Here is a 22,932-nt window from a genome sequence, read left to right as displayed (position 1 = left end):
TTCTACCAAGGTTTACTAAAGGCAAACATCTGGACAATTTTCAGGTCATTAGGTCAACATAATGGGAAAAGTTGTATGAAAAACAGATTTCTTCTGAGCTGTGGGGAATAAGCTTAGGAATTCCCTGGGTTTTCACAGATAGGTTAATAAGGCATAAAGAATTAGAAAGTCACAGGATGCTCACACCCAAATTTAGGTAAGCAAGATTAAATAAATAGGTATAGAAAGGGCAGGGCAAAGGTCCCAGTATTGAGAGCACAGGGCAAAGGCCCCAAAACAAACTTATATGAGGTAAACAAGATTAGGTATTCAGAACAGAAACACACTCAACTTAGTACTGTAGCAGAAAGCTGCTTTCACAGGAAGGAAGGACCAAATCAGGTAAACAGGTAAAGAGGGCTATAGACTGCTGTGGGGCAAAGTTGCCCAGAGTGGAGCTAATTAGCAAAGGAAAGGTGCCTTGTTGACCCTGAGGTAGCTTGCTCTATCTTGTCCCCTAGACCAGTTTAGGTAAACAGAGGTGGTACCTCATGTCTGCTGTAAACAAACTTCCACAGGGCCGCCTGGCACCAGGATTTTGTTTGTATTAATTCAAACCCCCAACCCCGAATATCTTCAAAACCCCCTTTCCCTCACTTCCATGAGTTAATGTTCACAGTTTCATTGTCTCTTTGTGCACATCCATCACCATGTTTGTAAGCCTTCTGATCATAATAAAAATGGAGGAAGGACCCTTAACTGGAGCTCTTCCCTTCCCCCAGACATTAGCCATCTCTTGCATTTTAATCCTGCATCCCGCTTTCTTGCTAGACAAGAAAGAACCCTAGACCCAGAGTCTAGGACACTGAGCTAAGTTCCAGGGTAAAGAAAAACACAGCTGTTCCTTCGTCTTATTAACCTACACCTGGCCAAGGAAACAGACCTGAGAGAAGAAGGGTCCTGATGCTCACAAATAAAGGCTGCCTCCCAGTTGGGGGGTCTCAGTGCTAGAAGGCCAGACCTCTGTCCTCCCATGAGCTATCATGGGTCACAGTCCTGAATTTTGGTTCACTTACATTCACACCATTTTTAAAATACTGTGAACATGATTCCCAAACAGAAAACTAACTTGTTTGGCCACTCACATAGGGGAAAGTGAAAGCAGGAAGTAAGTGGACTCTGAACAAAATGACTCATGCTTCAAATAGTAAAGGATCAAATAAGAAAGAAGATTAAAGCAGAGTTATTGATAACATGATGAAACAATCTCCTTACAGAATGAAGATAACTTTAACCCTAAATTCTTCATTTCAGTATGGAGATTGGTTTTCTGAATTAGAATTTAAACCACTCTTTTACTCTTTCAAGGAAAACAAAATTAGTGACATTCAAGTTGTCTTAATTGGCAGAAGACAAACATGAACAGTGTCACATAATACAGACAGGAGTTCTGTGCACAAGTACAGAGGTTGTGAGATGCCTGGACCTCAACATAGCGCTAGAGAGGGTGTTTCAGGGATGAATTTTAGTAAAGGGAGTCTTCTCCTTTCATCCTACTTTTGGGAATAAGCATGGGAGCACCTGTGCTACATATTTTAGCTCCAATATGTACACAAAAATCAAAAATCAAGAGTAAAAGTGAAAAAAAATAAACTACTTACAAAACTGGGCCAAACAACCTAAATAGGCCTGGTTTACGGTTTCTCTATGTTCGCCATAGACTATATGTGGGTAATAAATACTTATATGAATATATGTACAACATCACTAGCCACAAAGAAAGTATGAAATTAAACCATTATGAGATATCATTGTACATCTGTTGTAGCAAATTAACGTTGTGGGTTTTTTTGTTATGTTTTTTGTTCTTGTTGTTGTTTTTAAGTGACAATGCCAAAAGTTGTAATGGTACAGATAAACTAGATCAATCATACATTGTTAATGTGAATGTAAAATGGTACACATGCTCCAAAAAATAGTTTTATAAATTCTAATAAAACTAAACATCCGAATGCCACATAACACTAAAATTTTATTTTATTTTACATTTTATATTATATTACATTTTATTTTATTTTATTTTAATTTATTTTATTTTATTTTATTTTTTATTTTATTTTTTAATACAATATTGTCAAGGTAGCTAATATATAGTGTATACAGTGTGCTCTTGGTTTTAGGAGTAGATTCCCATGATTCATCGCTTACATGCAACACCCAGTGTTCATCTCAGCAAGTGCACTCCTCAACGCCCATCACCCATTTCCTCCTTCCCCCTCATCCATCAAACATCAGTTTGTTTTCTGTATTCAAGGGTCTCTTATGGTTTGCCTCCCTCTCTGAAATTATTACCTTCCCCCATGGTCTTCTGTTAAGTTTCTCAAGTTCCACGTGTGAGTGAAAACATATGATATCTTTCTCTTACTTACTTCACTTAGCATAACACCCTCCAGTTCCATCCATATTGTTGCAAATGGCAGCATTAACAAGCAGTATTCCATTTCATATATAAATCACATCTTCTTTATCCATTCATCAGCTGATGGATATTTGTCCTCTTTCCATAATTTGGCTATCGTTGACAGTGCTATTATAAACATTGGGGTACATGTGCCTCTATGAATCAGCACTCCTGTATCCTTTGGATAAATTCCTAGTAGTGCTATTGCTGTGTCATAGGGTAGGTCAATTTTAATTTTGTGAGGAACCTCCATACTGTTTTCCAGAGTGGTTGCAACAGTGTGCATTCCCACCAGCAGTGCAAGAGGGTTCCCATTTCTCCACATCCTCGCCAACATCTGTTGTTGCCTGAGTTGTTAATTTTAGCCACCTGATTGGTGTTAGGTGGTATCTCAGTGTGGTTTAGATTTGTATTTTCTTAATGATGGATGATGTTCAGCATCATTTCATGTGTCTGTTGGCTATCTGGATGTCTTCTTTGGAAAAGTGTCTATTCATACCTTCTGCCATTTCTTCACTGGATTATTTGTGGTTTTTTTGGTGTTGAGTTTGGTAAGTTATTTATAGATTTTGGATAATAAACCTTTATCCAATATGTCATTGCAAATATCTTCTCCCATTCCATCAGTTGCCTTTTAGTTTTGTTGATTGTTTCCTTTACAGTGCAGCAGCTTTTTATCTTGATGAGGCCCCAATAGTTCATTTTTGCTTTTATTTCCCTTGCCTTCAGAGACGTGTTGAGCAAGAGATTGCAGCAGCTGAGGTCAAAGTGGTTGTTGCCTGTTTTCTCCTGTAAGGTTTTAATGGTTTCCTGTCTCACATTTAGGTCTTTCATCCGTTTTGAGTTTATTTTTGTGTATGGCATAGGAAAGTGGTCCAGTTTCGTTTTTTTTTTTTTTCATGTTGCTGTCCCGTTCTCCTAATATTTTAATTCTTGGCAATATTCACAGAGAAATAAAAACTATGTTCAAAAAAGTTGTGTACAGAAATGTCCATAAGCTTAATCTGTATTAGTCAGAATTTTGAAGTAATCCTAATATACTTCAATGAGTGAATAGTTGTACTGTGGCAAATCCATACCATGATATACTACTCATTAATGGAAAGGAAACTGTTGGTACACGAATCAACTTGATGGATCCAAATGGAATTACACAGTGAAAAAATCTAATGACATAAATTATATACTGCATGTGTCTAGCCATATAATGTTTTCTAAATTATAAAATTACATTAATGTGGATTAATTAAGTATTTCACATAGGTTAGGGACTGTGAATAGTATTGAGGTGTAGGGTCGAAGACAAATGCAACTTAAAAAGTGTAACACAAGAGATCTTTTTTGGTGATCATACCTTTGTATTTCCTGGTTGAGGTTGTTACATTACACATAAGTTAAATTGTAAAAAACTACTCAAACACACAAAAAGAAGTCAGTGAGCACATTAAAGCAGTAACTCCTGAAAAATTTCTGTGGATTGTAGTCAATTCAGTTTCGTAGTTAATGACATTATGCTGGAGTTCAACAAAATATTACCACAGAGGGAGACGGGAAGGAACTCCCTATACCAATTTTGTTACTTTTCATAAGTCTATGATTACTTCAAAATTAAAAAAAATAAAATACAAAATTTAAGAAAGACAAAGTCATAGGTGCACTTGGGTGGCTCAGTGGGTTAAGCATATTTTGGCTCAGGTCATGATCTTGTGTGTCCTGAATTAAAGCCCCACATTATGCACTGTGCTGACAGCTCTGAGCCTGGAGCCTGTTGCAGATTCTGTGTCTCCTTCTCTATATGCCCCTCTCCCACTTGCACTCTGTCTCTCTCTCTCAAAAATAAACATTAAAAAAAGAGGAAAAAGTCATAGAAAAAGCATTGATACTAAATGATAAAAGTTGATTTTATATATAGGGGCGCCTGAGTGGCACAGTCAGTTAGGCATCCGACTTTGGCTCAGGTAATAATCTTGCGGTTTGTGAGTTGGAGCCCTGCATCCGGCTCTGTGCTGATAGCTCAGAGCCTGGAGCCTGCTTCAGATTCTGTGTCTCCCTCTCTCTCTGCCCCTCCCCTGCTCATGCTCTGTCTCTCTCTGTCAATAATAAATAAACGTTAAAAAAAATTAAAACACACCATGAGAAACTTAAAATAATATAAATCAGTGTTCTCAGACTCAATGAAATTAACAATGAAATAAAGAGAATGATAACTTTGAAACTTAAAAATACTTGGGCACCAACTGATTTAAACACAACATATGTGTCATGGAAGAAGTCTCTAAAAATTCAAAATAATTTTGAAGTAGATAAAAATAGAAATACATCTTATCAAAATGTGTGGGATGCAGCAAAAACAGTGATTAGAAATAAGTTTATTAATATTAAATAAATAGAAAAGAAGGAAAACTAAAATCAATAATCTAACCCGCCTTAAAAAAAATGGAAAAAGAAATGCAAATTACATTTAAATAAAGAGAATAAAGTAAATAAAAATTAGAGTAGAAGTCAATATAATTGAATCAAGATATAAATAAAGGAAATCAACAAAAACAAGAGCTTTTGATTAATTTAATTAATTTAATTAATTTTAATTAATTGAAATAATAATTAAAATTGATTAAAGCTCTAACCTGAAAGAAAACTAACTTAAAGATCATTGATATTAGAAATTCATACTAGAAAAAAGTATGGTATCACTCAATTCAAACAGTTAAATATTTAAATATTAATAAGTGAACATGTTTTTATTTTAAGTATTTATTAAAATTCCAGTTAGTTAACATACAGTGTTATATTAGTTTCAGGTATAGACTTTAGTGATTCATCATTTATATAAAACACCCAATGCTTATCACAAGAGTCCTCCTTAATATACATCACCTATCTAACCCATTCCACTGCCCACTTACCCTCCAGTAACCCTTAATTTGTTCTCTATACTTAAGAGTCTGTTTCCTGGTTTGCCTTTTTTTTTTACCCCCTTATCTTCATCAGTTTTGCTTCTTAAAGTCTACATGAGTGAAATCATATGTATTTGTCTTTCTCTGACTAACTTATTTCACTGAGCACAGCACACTCTAGCTTCATCCATGTCCTTGTAAATGACAGTATTTTATTCTTTTTGATGGTTGAGTAATATTACATTACACACACACACAAACACACACACACACATACATACATATGCCACAACTGCTGTATCCATTCATCAGCCAATGGACATTTGGGCTCTTTCCATAATTTAGCTATTGTTGAGAGCACTGCTATAAACTTTGGGATGCACTTCCACCTTCAAATCAGTATTTTGTATCCTTTAGGGTGAATGCCTGCCTAGTACTGATTTTCTGCATGGTAAGGTATTTCTACTTTTAACTTTTTAAGGAGCTTCCGTTCTGTTTTCCAGAGTGGCTGCAATAGTTTGCACTCCCACCAACTGTGAAAGAGGGTCCCATTTCTCTGCATCCTTGACAACACCTGTTGTTTTTGTGTTGTTAATTTTAGGCTTTCTGACATGTGTGAGGTGATATCTCATTGTGGCTTTAATTTGCTTTTCCCCGATGATAAGTGGTGTTGAGCATCTTTTAATGGAACTTTTAGACATCTGTATAGTCTCTCTGAAAAATGTCATCTGCCCATTTCTCCCATCTCCCAGTTGAGTGTTTTTGTCATTAAAGGGTGATGGAATATATCAATTTTTTGCATCAACTGAGATGTTAATGCATTTTCCATCTTTCTATTAACATGGCTTCATGTTGCATTACATGCTTTGATGTTGTATGTTGATAGTTCTTGAATTCCAGGAATAAATCCTACTTGATCATGGTATACAATCCTTTAATATGTTGCTTAATTTAGTTTGCTAGTGGTTTTTTTTTTAATTTTTTTTATTTTTCTAAATACATATTTTTAAAGTTTCATTATTTTGAAAGAGAGAGAGAGAGAAAGAGAAAGAGAGAGAGAAAGAGATCTGGGGAGGAATAGAGAGAGAGGGAGACACATAATCTGAGGCAGGTTCCAGGCTCGGAGCTGTCAGCACAGAACCCAACGTGGGGCTCAAACCCACAAAGTGTAAGATCATGACCTGAGCCAAAGTCAGATGCCCAACTGACTGAGCCACCCAGCATGCCACTAGTGTTTATCTTAAAATTTTTACCAATATTCATTAGGAGTATTGGTCTGTGACTTTTTTCATGTAGTGTCTGTATCCTTTTTCAGTATAAAGACAATTATGGCTTCTTAGAATGAATTCAGAAGTTTTTACTTTTAATTTTTTAGAAGAATTTGAGGAATTTTGGTGTTATATTTTCTTTAAATATTTGGGAACTAGAATATATTATGTTAAGCAAGTAAGTCAGAGAAAGACGAATATGATATGATTCCACTTATATGTGGAATTTAAGAAACGAAACAGATGTACATAGGGGAAGGGAAAGAAAAAATAAGAGAAAAAAAAACAGAGAGGGGGCAAAATATAAGACATTCTTAAATACAGAGAACAAACTGAGGGTTGCTGGAGGAGGGATGTTATGTAGGGGGGGATGTTCTAAATGCGTGATGGGCATTAAGGAAGGCACATGTTGGGATGAGCACTGAGTGTTGTATGTAAGTGATGAATCAGTAAATTCTGCTGCTCCTGAAACCATTTATTACACTATATGTTAACTAAATTTATGCTTTAAATAAAATTTAAATAAAACGTATAAATCACGTAGCACAAAAGAAACTCCCCAAACATGAAAAGGCCAAAAATGAAGTTGTAAAACTGCTGCAAAGATAAAGGGAATAGATCCTAAGTCACCTTAAGTTTAAGTTTTAGTCATGCTTCTCTCAATTTATAGAAGCAACAGACTGACAGGGATTCAGACTGACCTAAGGTTAAATCATGAACTTAGTATTCATTAAGTATATAACTTTTGCCCAGGTACACAAAGACAAGTCTCAGTCTTTCTTTTCTTTTTTTCTTCTTTTTAAAGTTTGTTTTAGAGAGACAGAGACACTATGGATGGGAAAGGGTGGACCGAGAGGAGAGAAAGAATCCCAAGCAGGTTCATCACTGACAGTGCAGAGCCTGATGTGGAGCTGGAACTCGCGAAACTTAAGATCATGACCTGAACCAATCAACAAGGAGTGTAAATTAGAAACTTAAGTTTTCTAATTTATACAAGTAATAATGTATGTAATGTGAATAGGAATGGATATTAAGTGTATGGTTCAGACACATTTCCTACCTATCATCTATGGGCTTTGCTTTTCATGTCTGTTCAACTTTTAAATATTTGTTTTTAATTCTTAGTCTGATTATTTCTACACCTCTTTATGAGAGTGTGATGCTGATGTTCTTTCCATCTCTTAGAATCTCTTTCTTGACTTTTGTATGCCATGTAATCTTTTTTATTGAAAGCTGGGCCTAAATACAAGGTAAAAACACTGAGGTAGGTAGGCTTTCAGGGGGAAATTTTATGTTTATCTGGCTAGGAGTTAGTCTGTGTCTACTGTTTGCTCTAGCTGTAGGTGTCAAAGGCTAAAATGTCTGCTATTTTTTTAACTCTCCTTTTGCATTTGGGTCTCCATAGAGATTTCTACTTCAATAAGATCTGAAACGTGTTTCTTTTGTTGTATTTCTTTGTTATTTTACAGGATGCTTATTGATATGGTGGTAAGGTAAGGATAAACGGCATACTTTATTTCTATAATTAGGTTCCAATCTTTTAGTGTGCCTGTGGCTTTGCACAACACTTTGTATAAGAGTTTCAAAGCTGTCCCCCTTTTCCTACCCTTAGGTGTGACAGCATGGTTAGTAGGGGCTAGGCTGAAGCTGGGTATTTTGCTCCCAAGTTTGCTAAAGCTCTGGTAAATCTAGTTTTTAGGGTTTGTTAAAATAGTTTCTTTTGCAAACAAGCCTTTTAGGAACAGGATGATTGAGGCAGATTTCAAAATTATCACTTTTTTTTTTTTTTTTTACTTTTCCTACTGTTTGTATGATGGAGGAGATTTTTCTTCAGTCTTCACTATGATAATCTAGAAAAGCTCCTGGATGTAAAATTCAGAAAACTGTATAGGTCCCCTTAAGAAGGAGTTCTTTCTTTTAAGATTTAACTCTCAAGTTTATCTATCTCAAACCTCCAGCATTCATCCATTACAGTTTAACTTTTTTCCTGAGTTCTCTTGATGGTTCCTACCATAATAAACTGATTCTCTATATCTATCTATTGGTCATTAACTTTGGAGCAGGTGTTTTCTCTGTGATATCAACTTTCTGATGGACCAAAGAAGAGTTGATCCTTTTCAGTTTGTCTTTGAGTTTGTGTGTGTATGTGTTGTGTGTGTCTTGTTGTGAGAATTGGAGTGAGGACTTCCACGTTCTTTCCTTACATGCCAGACTGAAAACCACAATCTCTGAGAGTTTATTTATTTTAAATATCAGTGTGGCTTAAGGATATAGAAATTAATGCACATACTAACTACAATGTTCAATGAATAAGTCAAGAGTGTCTTCTAATTTCCAAAAAGTCTTCAACAGGAAAGGGTTTTTGAAATTAGAAAATGCTCTTTTATAAAAAGAAAAAAATAAGTTTTTTGCTACAACATATGAGTAGTGATATCTCATCAAGGTTTTCTTTCATATTTTCTTTATGGCTAATTATGTCATAAATATTTTCATACAAGTATTTATATGCCTATTCCTTCTCTATAGCTAACAAAGTAACCATAAACAGGACGGACTGTTTATGTTGTTTGGCCCCGTTTTGTAACTAGTTTATTTTTTTTTTCATTTTTACTCTTCATTTATGATGTTTGTGTGTATATTAGGGCTAAAATATGTAGCACAGGTGCTCCCATGCTTATTCCCAAATGTAGGATCAAATAAGGCGAATTTTCCACTGCTAAATCACATTCCTGAAAGATCCTCTCTCTCCAGATGCTTTGGTCTACACATCTCACAACCTCTGTACTTGTAAACAGAGCTTCTGTCTGCATTATGTGACACTGCTCATGCTTGCCTTCTGCCAAGTAAGATAACTTGAATCTCACTAATTTCATTTTCCTTGAAACAGTAAAAAAGTAGTTCAAATTCTAAATCAGAAAACCAATCTTGATACTGAAATGAAGAGTTTAGGGTTAAAGTTTTCTTCATTCGGTAAGGTGATTATTTCATCCTATTATCAGTAACCCTGCTTTAATCTTCTTCCTTATTTGGTCTTTACTATTTAAAGCATGAGTCAGTTTGTTCAGAGTCCACTTACTTCCTGCTCTCACTTACCCCTATGTGACTGGCATAACAAGTTAGTTTTCTGTTTGGGAATCAGATTCACATTGTTATAGAAACGGTGTGAATATAAGTGAACCAAACTTCAGGACTGTGACGCATGATAGTTCATGGGAGGATAGAGGTCTGACCTTCCAGGACTGAGACCCTGACTGGGATGCAGCCTTTCTGTGTGAGCATCAGGACCCTTCTTCTCTCAGTTCTGCTTTCCCGGCCAGGTGAAGGTGAGTAGGACAGAGGAACGACTATTTTTCACTACCGTGGGTCTTCGCTCAGAAGTCATTTTTTCCATAGAACATTCCTTGGACTTCAGCTTTTTTCCCATTATCTAGATGTGAAGACTTGAGAATTGTTCTCATTTCAGTTTATCTTTTTTTTTTTCTGCCTTCCTGTGTCCCTTTCCTTTTCTACACTTTTTAGAATAAAATCATATAATTATGCAAATGTAATTTGTTAATATAAATAATATATGAGTAATATTCAAAATACTGGTATTAATCCTGCCTAGTTTATGTGGCGCATTTTCTTTTTTTTTTTTTCTTTTTTTTTTTTCAACGTTTATTTATTTTTGGGACAGAGAGAGACAGAGCATGAACGAGGGAGGGACAGAGAGAGAGGGAGACACAGAATCGGAAACAGGCTCCAGGCTCTGAGCCATCAGCCCAGAGCCTGACGCGGGGCTCGAACTCACGGACCGTGAGATCGTGACCTGGCTGAAGTCGGACGCTTAACCGACTGCGCCACCCAGGCGCCCCATGTGTGGCGCATTTTCTAAGCTGAGCCTCGAAAAGGAAACTCAGTCTGCTGCCCTGAGAGATGCTCTCTATCCACTGCTGCCAGAACCTACAGTCAGAATCTTTGGGATCCCATGGTCATGTTGCACCCATGCCCTTCATGACCATTGGTAGGGCTATTAAATACTTTTGGTCTTAATAAATGCCTTTATGCTTACATGAGTGCATTGAAATAAGTTTGAATATTACTTCCAATATAGAAAGTTTGTATTTAAATAGTGCTGTGAGGAAATTGGTACAATTGAGAAGACACGCACTTGCCAGACAGCAAGTTATTTGAAAGAAGTTCACGATATTCCATTTGAATTCAAATGTAAACAGTGGAATATCAACACATTTTGTAGAGAATATTCATATTGATTTTAGTGAAAAAGGGGCTATTGAACAATAAGGTAAGTATACACACTTTGCCAAGCAGTAAAAGGGATCCATTTTAAATTCTAAAACCGCATCCTAGTCCACTACCTCAGAAACATCATCTATTAAAAATACAAGAAAACAATTAGTACATTAGAAAATTAATGTGTGCCGTAACTGGAAAAGTAACCTATCATATCTGTGAAGCTCTCTACTTAAAAATTAGTTTTAAAGAGATCAAACTGATATATAAAATTCAAATATTTAACATATACAATTTGTAATTTTGGACATTCACTATTTTGTTTTCTTTCATAAAATAATAAGGTGCAGCCACCATAGGGTATACAGGAGAGGGTCAGGAAAACAAAGCTTGTCTTTCTCACATGTCCTAGATAAAGTCCTATTCCATGAAAAGGGTTACATTGAGAAAGACAGAGAAAGTGCCTGGGGAGGGGGGTCAGCTAAGCAGTTTGAGAGCCTAGACAGTGGAAAGCTCATTGGCAAGTATCGTTATTGGAATCAAGGTGGGATCCATAAATAAAAGGCACAAATAAATTTCTGCATTTGAATATCAAAAGGACCTAGTCTGAGAAGGGCAAGACAGGGAATTTGTGGCAAAGGTCATCTTATCACAGTGGTGCCTGTGGTCACCTAGGAAAAGTGCTCCCAAATCTGTTGGCATGTTGAGGTATCAGGAAATGGTAACATGTGAAAATTTACAATACAAATGCAAACCCTTGTGTAACAATCACCACAATCAAGTTAATCAATATATCTAGAATTTTCCTCCTGCTATGCTGTTATTTTAAATGTGTATGTGTGTGTATGTGTGTGTGTGTATGTGTGTGTGAATAACACTTGAGTTATCCCTCTTAACAAATTTCTAAGTGCACATAGTACAATATTGTCAAGTATACATCCTATGTTGTAGCAGGTCTTTACTACTTATGAATCTTGCCAAATGTGAATTTCTCTTTAATTGCAAAAAAGGAGAAGTGGGATGCAGTTTTTGTTAGGGGAGTAGGTAAAATGTTCTTCTGTTAAGCATGTTGCAGGATCATTGAGCATGGCACTCAAGAAAGAAATTTTAGACATTTTACATTGAAGCTTGGTAAGTTCATTTATGTAGCATGGGGACAGGACCCATGGGCAGAAAGAGCTGCACTTTTTCTGTATGAAGCTGGTGTTTATATGCTTAGTGCTCAAAGGGGAAAGGGTCTACACTGAGTATAAGTATTTTGAGTATAAGTACACTGAGTCATAAGTATTTTCTTCAAATTTCTACTCACAAAATTACTTTTGCAAGATTTCTCTGGTGAATATCATTCAGCTCCATATTGACTTTCATGAGATGCACAGGCAGTCATGACTCTCTTTAAGAATGTAGCAACCAACACATATTTGATCCTTATTGCAACTATGCAGGCCATAGCTAAGCTCTCTTGGTTAAAGGTGAACATTTTTTTGCTTCTAGCTGTCATCATTTCCCTCTGACCAATTTTCATTGCTTAAATCATTAAGGTTTTTGAAGGACAAAGGGCTCATCATCTGTAACTTCTTCAACCTGCAACCTGACAAGGATTGTAGAGATGTCACTACATATGGACTAAAATTGGTCACTATCTGTTCTCCAAGTAATCATTACAGAAGGCTCTTGCTTTAGTGTCTAAAGTGGCCCTCAGGGTGAATTTGTTTCAAGTAGAGGACCATTTGATGGGTAAAGGGTACAGGAACAGGTTGTGTGTATCTCAATAATGGGAGACAACAAGGTGAAAAATACAACATCTCAAGATTATTACTGTAATAAAACTAAAAATTATGATAAGAAGATGTTTTAGTGTGGGCCAACCAGGTAGATCCAACCAGGATCTTAGCCAGTCTTGATTACCCCAAATGTAGGGTTTTAAGAGCACCAATTTGGTTATTTATATCAGTAAGTAATCCTGTTATAGTTTTGTTAAAATGTGTAATGTAGATGCAACATTCCACTTTAATAATGACATATGTTCGTGGTTATGCTGCTGTTAAATTATCTAGTGCCATTTTATTGTGTAGAATTTGTTTATGCTTTTGAGTTACTTCAGTGTTTAATAATGTAAAGCTATTTTGTGTTATTTAAGGCCATAATCGTGTATTTATCAAGGGCATCCATGTGCTATATGACATCTAAAACTACTGATGGAAGAAAAATAGATGCTAGATAGTAATACCAAAGAAATATGTATCTTGCCCATTATTGTTTTAGATATGGAAGATTAGTTGGACTTGTGATAGTTAATGCTACAACCAGGTATCCATGCATAACCTATAGTCCATTTCCTAATCCAGCCTTCTGGAAGCTATGGCCACTAATTTTGCCCAAATAGCAACTGTGTTCTGTTAAGTGCCAGCCACGTGATATTTGGTCGCCTTGTCCAGTCAGTGGCAAACCAATTGGTTGCTGGCAAAATAATGGTATGGTCCCAGGCTTCTGGGGGGGGGAGCCATTGCTTTGGTGAGTACCATAGGGTCATGAATCAAGTGTATGTTCTTTCTGTTCCCAGCATAAAAGGACCACTTGGCTTAGTTGTTTTATTGTGGGAGTAAGCCTCATATATCCATCCCATATCTTATATATTCCTTCCTGAGTGTATTGATAGGAAAGACTACATAGATGTAGAAAGTGTGGTAATGAGTCTACCTGTTGGTTGGCATATTCAGTTAAAATTTTGATAATTCAAGGATAAGAGAAAGGCCTCCTATGACGTGGAGTGGCCCATCTAATTTTTAGCATAATACAGCAAGAAACATTATTATTTTGGGGTTCCTGGGTGGCTTCAGTTGGTTAAGCATCCAACCCTTAATTTCAGCTCACAGTTCATGGGATTAAGCCCCACATCAGGCTCTGTGTTAACAGTGCAGTGCCTTCTTGGGATTCTCTCCCACCCTTTCTCTGCCTCTCTCCTGCTCACATATTCTCAAAAATAAATAATAAAAAAAGAAACTCTATTATTTTTATTAATAGAAATTTCCCTATATGTGCTGGGACTGGGGTGACTTTCTGTTGGGTTTGGTTAAACATGGCCACTGTATGCTTGGCTAAAGCATCTACCTGAAATCTTGGTTCAATAGAGGTGGCTCCAAGGATAAATATGACTAAGGGATTAAACTATGAAGAAAGCTTCTTTGCTTGATGTCTAGACTTAACTATATTATACTTGAAATGAATCACTGGCAAGTGGGCTATGATTTGCTCTGTGAGATAAGGGTATCACCAAGTTCATTCTCCAATCAAATTTTAAGGATTTTATCTCCACAAATTCATAGCTAATCCCATAGAGTGGGATGTGTTCTGACTTTTAAAGAGCAATTTTGTTATCTCAGCCACATGGAATTGGTCAAGTTGACAGCTAATTTACACAGTTGTTGGGGAGTTTATTTTATTGTCTAGATGTTAAATAATCATATGTCCATGGAACACCTGTTATTAGCCCCACAGAGTAACAAATTAGAAGATGGTCTATATGCAAACTCTTATGGCATTTTCTCTGTTTTACTTCAAGTTGTTTAGTTTAGGCAAGTAACAAACACTTAAAGATAATTAATGAAAACTGGAATCTAGCATCCAAAAGGAAACGTTATTAAAACATGTATTTTCTCTCTACATTCTCCTTTATTTCCAGAGATAGCCAAACCAAGGCTAATTTGCTTGTAGATTAATTCCAGTTTTGACAAAATTGGGTTAATTATTTACATAAGCTCACCAAGAATAGTTATTGACCATATACAGCCTTTAAAATCTTGCTGGATTTTAATCTTTCTGGAACTTTTTATGAGGAATCTCTAGACTGAACTCTTAATAGCCTCTTGAGGCCAGAGCCAAGCCAATATTTGTCATCACACTTGCCTACGATACCTGTATATTTTGGTGTATTCCTATTCTTGAGGTCTCCTGGAAATATATATCATCCAATCTATCCTGGATATATATTTCATCCAATATATGCAAGAAACTTGATGTCCCTGGAAGTGATGTTCTCTGCTCACCCGGTAAGACTGCTGGGAACTCTTAAACAAGATATCAGGCCATTATTCTCAAGGGGAGTTATTGGCTTCAAAACATCAACCTTAATTCCTTAAAGCTGTCTGGTCATATATGTGTCTATGCATGTCTGTTTAAAATATTTCACTTCAGATAAAGTCTTGGTAATATAACCAATGTTCCAGTGGTGTCCTGATATGAGGAGACCAGATTTTCATGAAACTTATTCAAATAATTATAATTTCCATGGAAGAAAGAACACTCACTAAGAGTTTCTGAATTCTGGAGGATTCAATTAGGGGAAAATTTTAAATGCTTCCATTTATTCAACAAGGATTATTCTATCATTTTTTTCAATTCAATCAATTTTGTGTTTTTAATTTTTGTTCATTTTAAGTGCAGCTTGCTCATTAGTTCTGGAAATCTTACCTGGGTCAGTTTTATGATTTTAAAGATACCAAAAACTTGTATTTGTAAAAAATCCTTTCTATGAATCTCCTTGAAGATGAAACACATTTTGCAATAACACTCAAATAATAATTATAAATGACAAAATAAAACCCCTCAGAAATGCACATGGTTAAAAATCTTGTATGAAAATTTGTTATAATGCAATTGGCAAGGACATCTGGTTATTTCTGTGACATACAGAATTTCAATAATACAAGCAATGACTTTCTATGAGGACATAGAAACTTCAGGAATTTCATATATTTCCTAGAATAATTATAGATTTATCCATAAAATACAATCTAAAGATTATCATTATTGGTTTGAAAATGTCGTCCAAGTAACTTCAAATACCAAATAAACAAATGTAATTTGAAATAAAAAAAAAAAGAAAAAAAAGAAAACTTCCTGTATAATTAAATCTTGTAAAGCTTGTTAAAACCCTCAGAAAGTTTTAAGCACATTCCTAAAAAGTGTTATAGATCATTACAAATCTAATATTTATATTTAACCAAGGTGACAATAATGGACCCTATTAGGAAATCATATATCAGTTAGCAATACTATAGTATTTCAACACTGGAAAGTCTTAAGGTTCTTTTTTTTTTTTTTTTTTCTTTTAATAGGTTCCACACCCACTGTGGTGTTTGAACTCACAACCCTGAGTTCAAGAGTCCCATGTTCTATCTACCCACCCAGGCAGGCAATTTCTTAAGTAATCAAAGACCTGATAAAGATAAAACATAGAAGTTTTGGTTTTCAGGGCAGATAAAGAAAAACACTGGTATTCTGGGTAGACAAAAGAGAAAAGCCCCTTTCTTTATTTTCTTTATCATGAGCAGACCAGCAATCTAAATTAAAAAAAAAAAGTCTTTTTAAAAATGAGGAGAAACATTTTCAAACTTATACCAGTGTGCCTTAAATTCCATTTATTTCAAACTTAACCACATATAAAATTATTTTCCAAAGATTCTCCTTCACAAACGTACTACAGCTTTCTTTTTCATTCAGAATTTGTCCTAAGCCTGTTTTCTCTAAACAACCGGTCTCATTTTAGGATAAAATTACATTATTTTTCCCTCAACAATATTTGTCCTCATTCCTTATGCCTTTCTTATTAAAAACTCATCTTTTCTTAAATACATAGTTTCTTCCCTTATTTCCATCAGTCCTCATTACATTTAGCAGAATTTTATTTTTAGAAGCTTTAGTGTACAGTTAAAGTTAAATAGGAAACAATTGTGAACTGTTCCTCCAGAATTCTTAAGATAGGAAATTCATGCTTACCTTGTATAATTCTAAAAACGTTTTCCATAGTATTCTTTCAATAAAGCATACCACATATTTACCAACAGGCCCAAATATCTTCAGTTTCTCTGCAAGAAAAACCCCAAAACACAAACCTATGTTCAGTAATCAATGCTTTTCTACATTATTTGGACAAGACTTACATATCCAGTGAATTCAGTCCAATTTTATCATTTAATTTAGCTAAAATTCAAATTTTAAGTGACCAAAGATTTTGAAAGCTATGAAAACTTTTATGTGTAAACCTTTTAATTTATTTCATTTTTTTAAATTATCCATGAAAAGTTTAAGAGAGATGAAACAAACATCTTTTTAAGTTATTTATTTATTTATTTATTTTGCTGACAAATTACAACAGAAATCACATGAGCTTATTTCACACTTAGTAAGCCTTGGTAGAATAAAAGTTATATATTTAATGCTGATAACTCTAATTTTTTAATGTTTTTATTTATTTTTGAAGGGGAGAGAGAGAGAGAGAGAGAGAGAGAGAGAGAGAGAGAGAGAGAGAGAGAGAATGATCGGGAGAGGAACACAGAGAGAGGGAGACAGAGAATCCAAAGCAGGCTCCAGGCTCTGAGCTGTCAGCACAGAGCCCAATGCAGGGCTTGAACCCACGAACTGTGAAATCATGAGCTGAAGTCAGACACTTAACCAACTGAGCCACCCAGGCACCCCTAATGCTGATAACTGTAAAGACAAGTCTTCCTTAGTTAAACTAACAAACTTATTTGAGTTTAAATACAGAATATGTTGCACCTAGGTCGACTTCAGAGACAATCCACTTGTCCCCACTGTGCATGTTGACCTGAGGCGTCTTTGGGGAGAGGAAGTGGGCAGTTTAAGTCCAAGAGAACCCTTGGGCCCTTTCATGATGACTGGGGACATATCCAGTTTGAACTTGACAAGAAGGTGTTGCAACAGCTTGGGGTGCTCTTTGCTCCTCGATAGCAAGGGTAGAAGGAGCAAGAGCCAATGGCACTGGATGCATGGAGACTGGTCCAGGAGAGTTATGCACACTGCACCCACTGTGTTGCAGAAACGGGAGGAGGAGCAGGTGGAGGCAGAAGAGGTGAGGCACTACCAGTAATCTGGGGGAGGATCAAACCCAGAGTGCAAAGAGGACTTCTAGTCCTAAAGCTCATCAGCTCATACAGGAACATACACATATTTCTTTCCTCCAACAAAAGTGAAAAAAAGGCAGCTCATGTCAAGATAGAGAAGTCAGGGCAGACACACATTTATTTTCTCCAACAAAAAGTGAAAATAGGCAGTCCATGTTGAGCTGTAGAGATCAGGGAACCTCCCTGAAACAAAAGGAATTTTGGCATCTGCTTGGGAATACTCCTTAAATTCCCTGTCCAGAGGTAGCTGAAACAGATAATTGGCTGCAATTAGCATAGCCATTAATCTAGTAGATAAATGAAGGAGAAAAGTCCACTGAGAACAAGACTCAGGAAATATTCCTCCAGGACTCTCAAAATCTATTCCTGATCCCACATAACAGAAGAAGAAACAAGAAGGAAGCTAGTGAGTTAGGAAAAACACAGCAGGCATGTATAGGATCTTGTTAGCAAAGTGTTTATAAGAGAGACAAGGTGGGGGTGCATAGAAAACATGACAGAACACAAGTGATGTGGTAAATTAACAGAAGTAGAAGAACTGATGCAAATGGGTAAGAAGAAGTTGTCTTTAGTCCCCGTAAAGGAGTATAGACAGATCATCCTTGTGGCACGGGGCCATAAAGATCTGACCAAATGTGATTTTGTTCCATTTTCCCTGAAACCTACAAAGAAGGTCTAATCTATAAATAGTATTGAATTTGAAGGTCCCATTAATGGACCAATTTTCATCATTCTTCAGAGAATGTTGAGGCCAGGCACTATTACTGAAGATGAGATGCTTCCTTAAATCCTGTTGTCCAAGGTCACCCCAGTGTGTTAGGAGACAGCCTGAAGGGAAAATCCTTTGGGAGTGAGGAAGTTGATCACATGGTCGATTCATAGAAAACAAGGAGATCACATTAACAATCTAGGAGTCCATTACCAAAATCCCCCTCAGCTCTGAATGCCACCACATCATGAATATTGGTGAAGGTTCCTGGGATCAGAGTGGTGGGAGGCATCCTTCTTTGGTGACCACTCTGATACTTTTGTACTACCTGAAAAGGAATGTTCAAATTTTCACTGCCCTATTGTATCCTAGGCTACAACAGGTGTTGATGAATGGACTGAAATGCCACAAAGAGTGTGATTTCTTTCCATTTTGAAGGAGTCAATATATTTGGCAACTAGTAATAGCCTCAAGGTCTAGTATTAATGGATAAGGCATAGGTTGTTAAGAAGGGGCAGCTATTTGATATCATATTAAGCATCATATACCTAGGGTAGAAGTACTTTCAATCTCTTGATTTCAGCTCAGGTCATGATCTAACTGAGATTGAGCTTCACATTGTGCTCTCCCTGATAGTGTTGAGCCTGCTTGGGATTCTCTCTCTTAATGTTTCTCTCCGCCCATCCCCTGCTCATGCTCTCTCTCAAAATAAATAAATAAACTTAAACATAATAATAATAATGACAATAATAATAATAACACCAAACCATACTGCAATGACATTGTAAGCAATCTGCTAATGAAATTTGTCGTGGAACAGTCAGTAAGGTTTCAAGAGAGAAAGAAACCTAGCCCACTTTTCCAGCCAAGCTGGTTTAGTCCATTACTTGCATATCTCAAAATATATGATAAAAACTGATACTTAAGAATAATAATATGAAAGTAAATTTTGTTTTAAATTCATTTAGTTATTAGTGTGTTTATCTGTACAACTTTCCTTACATTAATGACATGTGAGCAGTTTGAACTTGGAGCCATGCATGCCTAGGTTAAACATACACAGTGACAGAGTGAAAGTGGTACTATCATGTTTGATGTTTACATTTCAGAATGATAGCCCTCCATCCTTAAGAAAGATATATTCGATGGGTGACTTGGGTGGCTCAGTCAGTTAAGCGTCTGACTCTTAATTTCGGTTCAAGTCATGATCTCACGATTTATGATTTCGAGCCTGACATGGAGAACTGCCATCAGTCTCTGTGCTGACAGCATGGAGCCTGCTTTGGAGTCTCTATCTCTTTTCTCCATGACGCTTCCTGCTCTCTCTCTCAAAAATAAATAAATAAACATTTAAAAAATATATTTGAATTTCAATATTGGAACAAAAGATTATGTAGCCTTTTAAAATATATAAGCCAGGTAAAATTTATTGTTTTAAGATTGGTTTTAACCAATGGTTACTCTTTATGCCTATACTCAGAGAGAACTTACAGTAAAATTCTAGAAAATTTATGTTGTAGACAGGATCTCATACTTATGTTCTAAACTGGGTAAATATTATGAATAGAATTATGTTCTTTCTTAACATAACCACTTAAGTTTTAATAGTTTCATCTTATATTTCTTTATAGATTATATTATATAACACATGGTGTAAAGCAAGGAAACATTTGGGTATTACTATTAGAATACTTAGATCATACAATCTAACAAAGAATAAGTATTTAGGGGCAATTTAACATTTACTGAATCCATTAATCATTGACTCAATTATTAATTGTTGACTGACTCAATACTTTCATGTGTTAAATGATAATATATTCTATAACACATGAAATTTTTATAAGCCATAAACAATGAGATTTATATAATTTGAATTCTAATCCTAGGAAAAGGGAAAAACAATTAATATTTTTTTTTAAGATCAAATGACTATTGCATGTTGGCATTATGTTCTGTATTATCTTTTATGCTAACAGTGTATTTGGGGATCTATATTTTATTTTATTTTTTATTTTTTTTGTTTTTAACATTTATTTATTTTTGAGAGACACAGTGTGAGTGGGGGAGGGAGAGAAGGAGATGCAGAATCTGAAGCAGGCTCCAGACTCTGGGCTGTCAGAGAAGAGTCTGTTGCATGGCTCGAACTAAGAACCATGAGATCATGACCTGAGCTGAAGTCAGACGCTCACCCATCTGAGCCACCCAGGCACCCCTGGACAGCTTTATTTGAAATCTGTTCATTAATCATCTACAATTTCCTATGTTAATTAAACTGGTCTAATTTTTTACTGATCAGATGGCCACAACCATGCTTGTCAAGGTCTCAGTAATGATTCCATTGTTTTAAAAATTATTTCCAGGGCAATTCCAGGTCATAGGACCAAGAGCACCAGTCATTGCCTTTGTTGGGGAAGAGGTTGTGGTTTCCTGTCATCTCAACCCATCAATAAATGCTCAGAACATGGAAGTGAGATGGTACCGAAATGATCCTTCAGGCCTGGTGCATTATTATGGGACTTCCCAGGATCATATGGACCAGCAAATGCCAGAGTACCAAGGGAGGACCAAGTTCCTGAAGGAGAATATTACCAAAGGGCTTGTTGCCCTAAGGATCCATTACATCAGACCTTCAGATGAAGGGGAGTATGTGTGTTTCTTTGAAAGCTCTACATTCTACAATAAAGCACAGTTCAAAGTGTTGGTCACAGGTGAGTCTTTGCAATTAAAACTACTGTCCAAATTGTATTATTTTGTTTCCATCAGCAGTCTAAAGTAGTGTTGTATATGAATAGAGGTGGCTAAATCTATACAAACACTATGACTGAATGCTAAGAAAGTTAAATATGCAATCTAATCAGTCTGCCTCAACATTCTTGGGTGGTAGTAAAAACACATTTTAATCATTTGTCAACATAATTTCTTTGAAGAAAAGAAAAAGTAGGTATTATAGTATGTTCTATCTCAGAAGAGTCCCAGAAGTGTATCTTAGTCTATCTTCTAAATTTCAGAGGGAGTTAAAAGAGACAGAAAGAATCTGAGTAGCCTGCCCTCTGGCTACGTTTTCTACACCTTGCTGCTACCCACTCTGGGAAAAGCCCAGTCACATGTGGTCTTGTTCACTATTTAGTATGACATCCTTCTTTATTCAGATCCCTGCATAATTTGTCCCCTTAGATCTCACTCGTGCTCAGATATTGACCAAAACACACACACACACACACACACACACACACACACACACCCCAAAACAAAACAAGAAAAACCCCACAAAACTATATTGCCATAGTGAAAGACTAAGGAAGGACTGTAATTCAACCACACACTGAGCCTGAAACACCATTTTCTCTATAGACATTATAGGGCCTTTACTGAGCTCAGCAGATGAGTTTTTGTATCATCTTTCTTACAATGGACATAAGATAAACTAACCCAATATAATGAAAGAGACAATATTGACCTTCCTCCCAAAGGCAGGAAAACGTTTTCCTTCAGAACTCCCTGACCTGTGTGCAAATGCTCCTTCCTCTTATTTAGTGACAATTGTGCATAGGTCCCAAGTAACCCTTATTCCATGTTTACACAATAAAGGATGTGTTCTTCTATAATTATTCATAAATTAAAGGGGAGCATGTGCAAAGACACTCGCCTGCAAGTTTTAAACACCTTTTTGAGTTACCATTTTTGTAACCAGACATTTTGAGCCACACATCCTCTGATAGTATTTCTGATGAATCATGGAAAGAATAGTAACCTCCTTCTGAGATTCCTTCCTGAATTTAAAGAATATCTGCTTTTTATGCAAGTATACTCGCGTTCTTCACTGCAAGTGTCTATTGTATGCAAATGACTTTCAGTGTACTGGAGACATTTAACCAGTCACTAAGAGGCATGAATGAAACCAATTATATTCATTCTTTCATTCATTCATTCATTAAGTTTTCCCTTTTGAACAGGGATCTTTCACTCTATTGTGGTAACTTCTGAAGCAATCCAGGAGTTAGACATCCACTTCTATAAATCCTACAAACATTTCCTAAACTTTGGATAAACTCTTATCAAGGGCTTTGGATTTGAAAACTGTAATTGCTTCTGCAACGAACAATATGTCATTCCTCAGAATCATCTCAATTTCTTTATCTCAATTTCTTTACTTGCTCCTTGTTGAGAGTAACTCTACCACTAAATAGAAAACAAATTTCCACTATGTGTCCTTTTTAACCCAGTCTTTAGAAGAGTGCATTTCCTACCTTGATGCTCTTGGCACTAAACTCTGACGTCATCCTTGTGATTGAATTTGTTTTGAGCTTCAACAATGGTTAACTGACACACCTTCCCGCATCTCTTATATCTTGTACATGAGTTTTTATTATACATCATTATACAATGAGTTCATTGTTTGTTCCAAATCATTTATGCAAGGGAAGTTGTATTTGCTACCTAAGCACAAAAAGCCAGTGCC

The 22,932-nt window shown here is 36.0% G+C and overlaps 1 protein-coding gene across 3 annotated transcripts in view; it reads left to right on the top strand.

The window, feature by feature from the left end:
• Positions 1 to 9,737: 9,737 nt before the first annotated feature.
• The window catches only part of LOC122215721 (butyrophilin subfamily 1 member A1-like), a 76,643-nt gene continuing 63,448 nt past the window's right edge, over positions 9,738 to 22,932 (top strand). For all 3 annotated transcript variants that reach the window (XM_042931419.1, XM_042931414.1, XM_042931425.1), the window contains exons 1-2: positions 9,738 to 9,928; positions 20,834 to 21,181. In XM_042931419.1, the coding sequence (XP_042787353.1) occupies positions 9,862 to 9,928; positions 20,834 to 21,181 (415 nt within the window). In that variant the 5' untranslated portion in view covers positions 9,738 to 9,861. The remainder of the gene's footprint in view (positions 9,929 to 20,833; positions 21,182 to 22,932) is intronic.

The sequence above is a fragment of the Panthera leo genome, chromosome A1 (assembly GCF_018350215.1).
Source record: "Panthera leo isolate Ple1 chromosome A1, P.leo_Ple1_pat1.1, whole genome shotgun sequence".
Lineage (NCBI taxonomy): Eukaryota > Metazoa > Chordata > Mammalia > Carnivora > Felidae > Panthera > Panthera leo.
Note: the sequence above shows the minus strand (reverse complement) of the source record. Positions and strands in the feature narration are given on the sequence as shown.